Source organism: Zosterops lateralis, assembly GCF_965231275.1.
Source record: "Zosterops lateralis genome assembly, chromosome: 2".
Classification (NCBI taxonomy): Eukaryota; Metazoa; Chordata; class Aves; order Passeriformes; family Zosteropidae; genus Zosterops; species Zosterops lateralis.
The window spans coordinates 32,025,664-32,037,529 of NC_139763.1; the positions used below are offsets into that span (position 1 = coordinate 32,025,664).

The following is an 11,866-nucleotide window of genomic DNA, read 5'->3' on the forward strand; positions in this document are numbered from 1 at the left end:
TCCTTTGGGGGATGTTACAAAAGGTGAGAGTCTTTCTAGGTTCTCATTATTGGAGAGGTTCTGAATCTGAGTGTGGGCTTTTAAAGTACCCTAATAGTTAACTGCATTGGCATACTAATGGTATCTTTTGTCAGTGTACAAATAATAATCACACTTCTGCCTTCTCCTTCCATTGTGTGTTAGGATGTGTATGAATATTTGTTTCAGTTTATTGGCTGGGGGGTTTTTCCCCTCTATTTATCTTGATTTTATATGTGTATCTAGCCCCATGGCAAAGCCTCAACCCCTCAGCCTGGGTAAATACTGAAGTCACTGAGTATGAAAACAGAAGTTTTCTTTGCAGCTTTGACTTCGCTCTATTTAGTTTGATGATTGGTGGGGTTTTTTTTTCTGTTTGTGTGTGTGTTTGTTTTTAAACTTTCAGTGCTCTTGAAAATTTGTGTGTTTTTTAATGCTACATGAAATATTAACACTTAGCCTCCTCTTACTCTCATACCACGTTGAGGTCATGAGCAGAATGTATGTAAGTGAGTTCATACCTTTAATTATTTCTGGTAGAGATGAGGTTTGAATATCTGGAGTAGATGGTTATTATCTTTGACCTGTGACTCTTTAAAAAGACACTGCCAGCAGAAAAGGTTCTCTTAAATTCAGATACATTAGTACTATACTTAGCAATTTTAAGTTAGAGTTACTTTTCTCTAATGCCTTTGATCAAAAATGTTCAATTGTGTTCATGTTTGTATTTTGTAATTAAGAAAGTAGTGAAGTAATATTCCATAAGGCAGTAGTAGGGTTTGGTTTTTTAACTTTAAGTGAATTTGTGTTCAGTTGGGATTACTATATTTAGAGATCCATTGCTTTCAGAATTTTTATTTGAAGGAATGGTTCAGAAGGTGTTAGGTTTAAGCAGCTGGTAGACAAGGAAACCTTAGTGATGCTATCCTAAGAAAAATGTTAAACTATTAGGAAAAGAAGCACGTGTTTTTACTGTTTACATGGACTGTCATGGGTAAATCCCACGACAGGTGTCAAAATAATTCAGCAATTGAAAGCAAAGCTATTCCCAGGTCCTTCAGTATCTGTATTGAGAAATACCTATCATAGTCTGAAAACCATAGACTCATAGAATCATTTAGGTTGGAAAAGACATTTAAGGTCATTCAGTCCAGTTATAAACCAGTGTTTCCCTTGAAAGAAAAAAGGACTGGGCCAGACATCTTACTACTGGTGCGGGAATTAAATAAAAGGAAGCAACCTCATAATCCTATGGCTATCAGCTGGATTACTCTAAATTAGCGATTTAATGAGGACCGTAAATGTCCTGCAAATGTCTCTGTGGTTTCTAGAAATGTCTGTTTTACTTAAGAAATATCAGATGAATAAATCAGTTCATTAGTTAGGGGACATAAGAGTCTTCTCTCCACCTGGGAGGAAGAAACCCATAATACTCTCTCATCCAGTTAAATATCTAGCATAACAACAAGTTTGTAAAGAAGGTCTTAGCATATATGGAGTGCAAACCTTTGGGGAGGTAAAGACAGGTTCCTTAAAAGCCATTTCAAGGATTTTTGAATGGGAGATTTAACTGACCTTTGTTTCAAAATGAGTTTTGCTCTCTCAGCCCATTTCCAAAGAATCTTCATTGGAAAAATCTCCCTTCAGAAAAGCAAGTTTTACAAAAGAATAGCTAATGACACTTGCTTTAGTAGAGTATGCTTGTTCATAAATTAAAATTTATTTCAAATAAAATTTTCTAATTGATAAATTTTAGTTCTAAACAAAATATTTATATATAGATATGGATTGACTGTGTATGTGTATTTAAGCTTCTGTTTTCAATCTGTGTAACTTTTAATGTCTAAGTAGGTGTTATCTGTCAAGTGTTGAAGCAGGACTGAGATATAAAAATATCCCTTCCTTTCTAAACATAATTTAAAATGTGACATGTTCATGTGTTACATTTGTGAGTGCATATGGATTAACAGATAGTTATAGAAAATATACTAAAATAGCAGGTTTGATTACATGGAAATCGGGTTTGATTAATTACTGCTGTAAATTGCTCTGGCACTGTGCCAGCTCGGGAGTGCATAGATCTAATGGAGTGACAACTGCTGAGGGGGGGAAGCTGCATCTCAGTCTCAAAGCTGATAGCACAGTAGGAGAAATGGTTGGCTGTGGCTGTGTGTTGCAGGGTTGTTTTTAAAAACAAGCAAACAAATCCAAATAAATAAATGACAACCCCTCATGGATAAACAAAGCCCTTACTGCTACTGCTTCCCCCCAAAAAACATCTAAACCTTCAAAGCCAATTATTGTTCATTGAGAGCACAGTGATGCCAGATCACAGGGAAGTTTCTTTCTGGATTTTTAGGTGTGTCTTCTCAGAACTAAGTGCTAAGGAAAAGCAGCATGTCTGTGGTTTGGGTGGAGCATTTGATGGGAATACCTTAGACAGCGAGTATTTGATTACTTCTATTTTAAATTAAGTCTCCTTAGAATTTTCAGTGCTTTCAAGAGAAAAAATGGCCAGTACTGCTTAGGATATCTGACACTCTAAGGAATGGCTAGTTAGATCTATTAGCTCAAAAGACAGCAGAATGTACTTTAGTTTTCCAGTCAGTTTTCTTGAGAGTTTTGTTTTGCTTACTATTGAGATGTACAATGAAGGCCTAGAAAAAATAATTTTGGGAGTATTTTGGATGTCATTAATGTCTAGAAAAAGTCACAAGATTTGTTTTGGAAGAACTGTGGATGTTTTAGGTAGCTTGTATAATTTGGAATTAACTAACCTCTACGTTAAAGTACAGTGTGGAAATTATTTTTCTTGAAACACAATAGTGAGGCTTATTTAGTCCAGTTCTGTTTTCCAGTACAGTTGTGCAGTTCTGCAGAAACCAGTGCAATAGAAATCAGTGTGGCTTTCTTGTATCACAATGTGAGGTGTTGCTCCTTTTCTGAGCCTTGATAAAAGAAATGTTCTACACGTGTGTACATTTTCTTAAAATACTTCTATCATTTTGGGGTCACAGACCTTTCTGAGTCAGGGTCAGAGCACTGTTTTCTTCTACTCATCTTGTAGCTATGGAGTATGGATTAATGGCAGGTATTCAACCTGGCTTCAGATATATTGGATAAAGACAAGCTGAAATTTACATTTCTAACTGCATCTTAATAAATTGCAAATTGAGCTAATGTTTTTAATTTTAATCAAGTGATAATTTCTGAACTAATTTTGTCTCTGGCTGGTGACATATTTAATGTCAAAGAGAAATTAACAGTAAGTAACATCTAAGTTCCAATTGAAGAAAGGTTTGAAATGTGTTGATGGATTTTTGCATATTCATTTAAACATAATAAAATAGTCTTCCTAAAAGTGGCATCTGAGTAGGTGTAGGATCTAATTAGTTTATGACAGTAATCTGAATTAACTCTGGACCACTAGAAAGAAATGGCAAGTAGTGAACAATTTTCAAGCATTGATTCCACCTAGTGGTAAAAAAATATTATTACTGGTTTACATAATACACAATCAGAATAACATGAAGTTCCTGTTATATATAAAGAAAGAGAAATTAAACTGTCTCTTTTGGAACATAATCTACACATGTGGAGTACTGCAAAAGCTGTTCAGAGTAGGCAGCTAGAATTTGAACACTTCACTGATTGATACTGATAGGGATGGTTTAGATAATGCTTCAAACATACTCTGTCCAATTAAAAAAATTATTTGCACAACTGAGTGAGAGTAATGGGGACTTTTTACAGGTTTAAAAAAGCCTTTTTTGTGTGTGTATACATGTCAAAACCAGGCTTTTATGGTTTGTTTTTTTGAGGGATTTTTTTTTTTCTTAAATCTGTCTCTGGAATAGAAGTTTGAACACAGGTAACATGAAGGGTGTGGGTATGGGTTGGGAATTCCTGGCACAATCATCAATGAGATTTTGCAATGAACCATGGTGGAGAGATGCACTTGGGGAACACTCACCTGGCAAAATATTGACTTGGCTAAGTTCCCAGAACTGTTTCAGAATGGATCTGCAGAGTTCATCCTGTGGGCACAGGGAGAGGGTGACATGTGCTGGAGAGAGGCTGAAGGAAGGCAGGGCTCCTGCTCCTGGAGGTGATAGCAGTGTGTGCCAGGCAGTAATGACTACAGCTTTGTGTAATGCAGTCTAGCAAGAGCAGATGATGCAAACTCCCTTCCTCTGTAAAATATTGCCCAACTACTCTTTAGCAACTGAAGAACTTGACCCGTTCCAATTACAGTAACATGTGAACATGCTAACTATCCTAGCCCCAGCTGATGTAGGCCCGGTATAAAAATGATGTTTATCCTTGAAACATCTGTATGTGATAATTAACATATAAAACAGTAACACAGCTGATTCTGACTGATGTATGTAGACTGTCTTTGTTTTTTCTTTTCATTTATAGGTACTTGTTTCACAGTGGCAATCCAGAGCATCCAGGAGACATACTTCTAAACACGACTGTAGAAGTTTTACCTTTTCTGGTATGAATTTTTTTATTTGTGTCTTCTCCGTTACAGGATAAAAGCTAAGTCTCTTTATTGACTTTTTTAGAAGGGTGAGGAGACATAAATGCTTCTTTTAACTGTATGAAATTGATGATCTGATGTTCTCATACTTTTCTTTCTTTTAATTGGATATATTCATAGAAGACTTGTAACTATTCAGATGTTCATTCAGGGTGCAGTACAAGTGCTGTTGGTAATTTCAAGGTGAACAAGGTCATTTTCTTCCAGTTCATTGCTACTATTTAAAACAAAAAAATAAACAGTCTTTCCTCTCTTGTGTATTTTGGGAAAGGGGAAACCTTAGTCAATCTGCTATTTGACTTAGTAAAAAAGTCTTAGTTCAGGGATTGACACACATCCAAACCCAGTAGATACTGAAATAAATAGATTCTTAAATGGAATGTATACCTGTCTCCCAATTTCTGACTTTTTTCCCCCATAAATCAGCCACTTTTACCACAGGAGAGTACTACACTATCTAAAGTATATTCTAGTTTGAAGTCAGATAGTATGGGTTCTTTTTCTTCAACTAGGTATTATACCTAACTATTTATATCACAAAAGACTGAGAGGATTAAGATACTACTTCAGACAAGTTTATTTTATTTTGTATTGAAATGGCAAAGTATGTCTATCTTCCCCCATATGCCTGGTGTAGGAATCTTGAAATCTATGTCAAAATTGCCATATGTTGAATAATTTTTTTAAAACTTTCTTTTTTTTCTATTTTTTTGAAGTAAGTAATCATGGAGGAGTTCACATCTCCATTTTCCCTGTCTGCTTTCCTTGGAGCAGGCAAAAGTAGGAAATTCTTACTATTCCCATCCTTAAAAAGAAAATTGTTAGTTTGATTCTAATTATACAGCATAACATGTGGGATGTCATAAGATCTGAGGGGTTTGTTTTTTAAGACCTGTGGAAATACATTTAACAACAAAACCAGCAGCCGCCCTCAATTCATCTAAGCCCAAGATACAAGAATGCACAAGATAATGTGCAAAAAATGTGCATCAGGCATCTCTTTTTTTGGTTTTGCTCGACTCTGGAATGTCCTTCGCTGGAGCATCCCTTAAGGAAGTAATGCTACAGAGGTTCTATTGCTATTGATGCAATATGTGGAAAAGGTAAACAGGAAATTCTGCATCTGGCCTGTTCCTAAGCCACTGGTGTCAGCAGAAAATATTGTCAGTAAAATATTGTCAGCTGAGGACAGCAGCTCCTGAGGGCCCTGTTTCTCCACCCTGGACTTCAGTAGAGCTAGAAACTCATTCAAGTATTTTAACACTGATCTTCCTTAAGTAGAATTCAGAGAAACAAAAAACAACCCTTAGAAACAAGAGTACCTCCAGACTGGATTTGTCTGGGATTCAAGCAGCATATTAAAAAACCCTCAAAACAAACTATAACAAAAACCTGCCCCAAACACCACCACCACCAAAGAAAACTAAAACACCTGCCCCCCCCCCCAGTAAATAGCCAAAACCATTCCCACCACTTTTTCAGCAGCCTTAGTTCAAAATAGGAAATAAAAAAAAAAAAAATTAAAAAAAAAAAAGGCAAAAAGCTGATCAGTTTAATCTCCATTTTGCCAAGAATTTTTAATTAATTCCTGGGAAATTCTTAGAATGGGTCTTTCAGTATTGGATCATGGCTGTAATCTTCAAGCTGTTTTTCAAGCTCTGCTCTACAATTATTGTTTTTTTGCTTATTAAAAAAAAAACCTTACTGATCCCCATCCATATAGTAAGGCACTGATAATTGTGGTGTTTCCCTCGCTGGTCTGATGGCTTTCCATCTCATCTAAAGTCTTAGATGAAAAAGTAAGCTTTAAGTTTTCATTTGTCCAAGAGAGAAAGCTCTTGTTAAGCCACAGAAAAAGGAGGCAGGTCCTGCCTTTGCTTGTCTCCTACTGTGTATGCCAGTATGTGCTAAGTATTCTTTCACCTGGCAATTACCTTGTGAGTTTTGTGGGGCACTTGGAGCACTTGATTTTTCTCCTTTGAAGCCAAGTACTGTTCAGTTCTGGAACACTGCTTTTTTTTTTTTTTTTTTTTTTTTTTTTTTTTTTTTTTTTTTTTTTTTTTTTTGTGTGTGCGTGTTGGCTTGTCTAAGGCTATAAATAACTATATTCCAGGCTTGTTCTTAATTATTTGGAAAAAATGGATGGTGACTATATAAGAAGAGTGCACACACATTTGTCTTTCTCTGGCAAAGTCATATGTCCAAATAAATTATCTTATTTATGCTTTGCTGTTCAGAGTGAAGAACTGGTATTAAGCAAAGAAACCAAAGACAAACGCTTAGAGGATGGTTACTTCAGGATAGGTATGTAACAGCATAAAAAATGTGTATTCTTACTATTGCAACTCTTAAAGACATCTTTATTGAAACCAAAACCAACTTAAATCTGAGCTTTTATCATTCATTTTTGGGTACATGATCATTTTTGGGTAGGCTTTACTTAATATTGTGTCCACTAATTCTTTTCAGAGACTGATGTACTAAAGATCTCTTGTGACTCTTAGTTGTAGTGCAGCTACATCCAACTTTTCTGCCAGGACTGATCACCTAGATTATAATAGAGGCATTTCCAGTTTGGTAAAATCACCTCCTCTGTCCTGTGACTGCACAAATGCTTTGGTGTGAGTTGTGTGCTTGGCCTGGATTTGAACCCACCCTACAGACAATCAGCTGTCTCATCATAGGATGAGATTTGCATTTCAACAGCCAAGTAGCTGTTGGGGAAGGTGCCTGGATACATGTTGTCAAGGAAGAGAAATTTTACACATGGATTTTAATTAGTTGCTGGACATAGTTTGAGCAATCCTGTTGTAATGAAAGCACATTTTTTGTCGTAATAAATTGCAGTTGTCTATGGTTTAACTGTAAAGTCTAACTGGGCTTCTAAATTGAATTCTTACTCATCCGAATATAACTGAAGATGCTTTAAATGGGAATATGTTATGCATGAATGATACCCCTTGTCCTTAATCCTGTTTGGCAACACATAAGCCAAAGGCATCATATTAGTTCTGTGCTATTAAATGAATACCTGTTCCAAAATCTTGACTGAGTTTGAGGTGTTAATGCCTTTAGTTTCAAAGCTTTTATTCTTATATTTAATCCTCTTCAGGTTGGCGTGTGCTGATGATGTGCCCCATATTGTTTCCGGCTGCAAAACTGGATCTGATGTCAAAATCACTCACTGCCTTTTATTTTGGGAACAATACTAGTTTCACTGTGATTCTGTCACAATGATGCTGTGAATTGTGATACTGCAGATATATTTTCTGGATTTTGTACTTCAGTTTGTTGAGTAGGTCTTAATTGAGTATGTACTTTTGCAGGGAAGTTTGAAAACGGTATAGCTGAAGGAACAGTTGACCCCAGCCTAAATCCTATTTCATCATTCCGGCTTTCAGTGATACAAAATTCAGCTGTTTGGGCAATTCTGAATGAGGTAAGAGGTGGTAGAACATTGAAAAACATAACCAGTGAATGGGAGTTTTGAACCTCAGACTTCTCGCAAACACTAAAAGTAGTTACCTCATTACTGAGAAATGTAATACACTAAACTGTGACTTGTTTTTTCTGATTCTCTATTTCAGATTCATATTAAAAAGATTACAAACTGATCATGGAAATCTGCTTTAGAGGAAAAAGAATAATTGAAAATTCTTCCTATAAAGTCCGACATCTTTAGCAAGTCACAAATTGAAAATACTGAGCATGCACCTTATTCAAATTGTCATTCTTTTTCACTTGAACTCTACCTCTTGTGAAATCTACTGTAGATGAGAAGATTGTATTTACCCCTTCTTATCTGATCCATCCAGAAACTGATGCGCCACACTGATAACGTTTGTCCGAGGCCCAAGTTGTCCTCCACTGTAATGTGACTTTACCATCTTATGGTTGCAGAACCCTGCTACGCTTAACCTGTACTATTTTGATAGTATAGTAATATAGAGTTGTACATATTGTTACATTCCTTGAAGAAAAAGAAATATAATTATTGTTAAATAAGTTTTATGAAGGGGGTACTTTCGGAGTTCCATTTATTTTCTATAACAAGAACCCTCTTTTATAGACTGTCAGGGATATATATTAAAAATGCTAGGGATATTTAATTTATTAAAATAATTTGAAAAGTACATATTTTTATGCAGTAAAATTTTAAATTGATATAGTTTTTTTATGAATTCTCTAGTTTAAGTTATCTTTCTACATTTTTCTTTGGAGATGCAAACATAAATTAATACCATATTTCAAATATACTGCCATGTTTAAAAAAACAAGATTAAGTTTCTAAATTATGTAGTTTTATACACAGAAACTGAATGATGTTCAGAGGCATAAACAGAGTTCTGAAGAGCATTATTCTTTGGGGCTATGAAATTCCACTATGTACAGTTTGTAGCCACATAAAAAGCATGTTGAAATGTCTTGTTTCATATTATGTACTAAATCTGCAGTGATTTTAGATTGAATCCATTGCATTTTAGAAGAATTTTTTTTTACTCCAAACCAGTTCTTTCTAAAAATATTTGTAAACATTTCCTAGGCTGAACAAATTCATTTTCTGTACTGAAGAAAATCATTCTCCAGCTTTGCTTTGGAGTGACAAGAGGTTACCTTTTATCAAAAGAATGAACAGTAGATACATTTGATTTACAGAGATCTCCTTTTAAAAAGTTCTGTTATTGAAATGTTTATTTTGGATACATTAGTGAGTAGTTACAGTTTATTTTCTTCCTTTGTTTAAGAACAAGGTTTTAGTTTGACTCCTTTATGGATCAGTATGGTAACTCACACTAACTTTATAGTAGGAACTGAATTTGGCCTCAAGTTAGTACCCTGCCTTTTCATTGCAAGGGAAACAACAGTAATCTTAAATGAATCAGAAATTTGGTCAGGAACAGAATGTAATCTGGATTACATCACAGTGGAACCGTTGCAGTACTAATGCTGCTGCTTTTCTTAAGAGTCCTTCTGCTTAGCTGCTTTTGTGTAAGGACTCAGGCATGGGAAAAATTCATTTAGTCAGAAATGGCCAGGAGAAAGAGAAGCAGGATTTCCTCACTTTAATAGGAATAAAGTGCCTGATTGACACTGGAGGGAGGCATCCATGCTAGCTTGGGTGTTCTCAGTTGTGCTGTGAACCAGCCTCCTGGAACTGACATCTCAAAAGCTGGTCAGCTTTCCCTGTAGAAAAAGCCACACTCTGCTACCCACAACACAGAATCATAGAATCACTTACGTTGAAAATTACCTTTATTGTCTTTTTGATCAGGGCACAGATGCACAAAACCTGTTGCAGATTCCCTGATCTAGAGCAGGGGTCTTGAATTTGTACTTCCCCATTAAAGTTTGGCTGACAGATTTGGCCTTTCTTTCATGATATAAGGAATAGGAGCCTGAACCTGCCTCTCCATCACACCCTCACTGGTTATAGTGTTAACATGTCTTCTCTTCTGCCTTGTTGTCTGGAGAATTGTGCCATAGTTTTGACAGTTAAGCAATATTCAAGTTGAAGAACTTAACTACTTCTACAGACTGTTGTCATTTTGGTTTAACTATGTTGTCTGGGGACACAGGGAAGACAAGATTTGTACACAGAAGTAAGACCTTCTGTTTAGACTGACTGGTGTAAAATCAAGAAAAATAAGTTACCAAGTGGACCTTGTTTGCTTTTTCTGATTGCATCAGGTGGTGTAAATAAAATCTTACTTGGAAAGCTTGTGTTGCCCATAGACACTGAGGGCATAAGCTAAGCACTGGTCACATAAATTAGGATTATTCTTGGATTTAGGAATGTGGGCAACTAGGGTCTGAATCCTGTCTCTAGCTTATTGTGGTGCTACAGCCCCATTTGTTTCCTGTATAATGCCCTGCCATCAAATTACCAACATGCTACAGCTTTTTATCACACATCAGCTAGCAAAGGTCTGAGAAAGTATTTAGGTTTTCTTCTCAGCTGTGTCTGTGAATGAATGATGCAAGTTATTTAAACTAGGGTTATTTATTACAATCCAGACTGCAGAAATACGTGAGATATTGCAGTTTCTGAATATAATTAGTTTTGATGACAGTGACCTTTTCCATTTTCTGTGAGTCCAGAAGTTTACTGGTACCATTTATGTAAGAAAGCTGTGTGCTTTTTCTCAAAGCATCACTGTTCCTGATGTTCCACAGTTGTTAAGATGAATAACTCCTAATATATTTAAATACATAGAACCCCTACCACATTGATTGCAAGACTGATTAGTAGTATATTTAGTTTTCAAAAATGTTGAGAAGAAATTTATCCAAGACAACAGATTAAACTAGTAAAATGTGGGTCATTTTCTAAAGATTGGTGCATTTTATTACAGTATAGTAGTAGGATTTGAAAATACTCTGGGCTGCTTCAATACTTTCAATGTTCCTGAACTTACAGGCTCTCTAGATAAATGTGCCACATGAGTACAAATTCTCTATTTCATAGATCCAGGTCAATTCAGAGCTGGTGTAATCAGGTAGATTATTTCAGCAGACAGCTTTTTTTGGGCTTTGTACCTTTAAATTCCAATCCCCAAGTCAGGTTAAAGTGGTGCAAGTCTCCTTCCTGGAAGTATGGTGAAGTAAGGGCACCTGGGCTGTTTGGCTCATCAGCCTTTAGCCTGGGTATTCTTTGTGACTGGGTCTACTGGGCCGATGTCTCCTGCATGTCTCCATTGGAAGGGACAGTATTATCATAAGAGATCTTAAACAGCATCTTAAGCCTATTACCTGTTTTGAGGGAGTTTTTCCCTACATGCATTCAAGTTATTTTTGTTGTTACCTTAAAAATCCCCTTGAGGCTACTGAATCTTAAAGAGTTATCCAATAATGGTAAGTGTTAAAAAGACCCTGCACTATCCTATGCTCCTGTTAGCTCCTTCTGATGCTGTTAAAGCTTCAGAAAAGCCAACTTCTGTGAAACCAAAGGCATAGCCAGAAACCTTCATTATCTGGGCAAATGAACTTATACTGGATGCCAAACAGACTGGCTGATGTGACCATTTGCTTTTCTGAGCTGATCAGGATTGCCTGGGACCAAGGAAACACAAGATTGTCAGTGTAATCTTGCTTTGCTCATTCAGTGGGTCATCCTACTGAAAACTTTGTAAATAATGTGAACAGGATGTGATAATTAGAGTGTTTCTAAAGCACTGTATAAGGCATTGAGCTTTTGCAGGCATCTCAACCGTGTGTTTTCATTGATGGAAAAAATTCTTATGGATATATTCATTTTTTTTCTGTACTTAAAGATGGCTTAGAAAAATTCAGATAGATGTGATT

The 11,866-nt window shown here is 36.0% G+C and overlaps 1 protein-coding gene across 5 annotated transcripts in view; it reads left to right on the forward strand.

Annotated features, from left to right (window-relative positions):
* MGAT4A (alpha-1,3-mannosyl-glycoprotein 4-beta-N-acetylglucosaminyltransferase A) overlaps positions 1-10,280 on the forward strand; it is a 73,045-nt gene extending 62,765 nt beyond the window's left edge. For all 5 annotated transcript variants that reach the window (XM_083885129.1, XM_083885128.1, XM_083885125.1 and 2 more), the window contains 4 exons: positions 4,441-4,519; positions 6,802-6,868; positions 7,891-8,003; positions 8,152-10,280. In XM_083885129.1, coding sequence (XP_083741255.1) covers positions 4,441-4,519; positions 6,802-6,868; positions 7,891-8,003; positions 8,152-8,178 — 286 coding nt within the window. In that variant the 3' untranslated portion in view covers positions 8,179-10,280. The remainder of the gene's footprint in view (positions 1-4,440; positions 4,520-6,801; positions 6,869-7,890; positions 8,004-8,151) is intronic.
* The last annotated feature ends 1,586 nt before the right edge of the window (positions 10,281-11,866 follow it).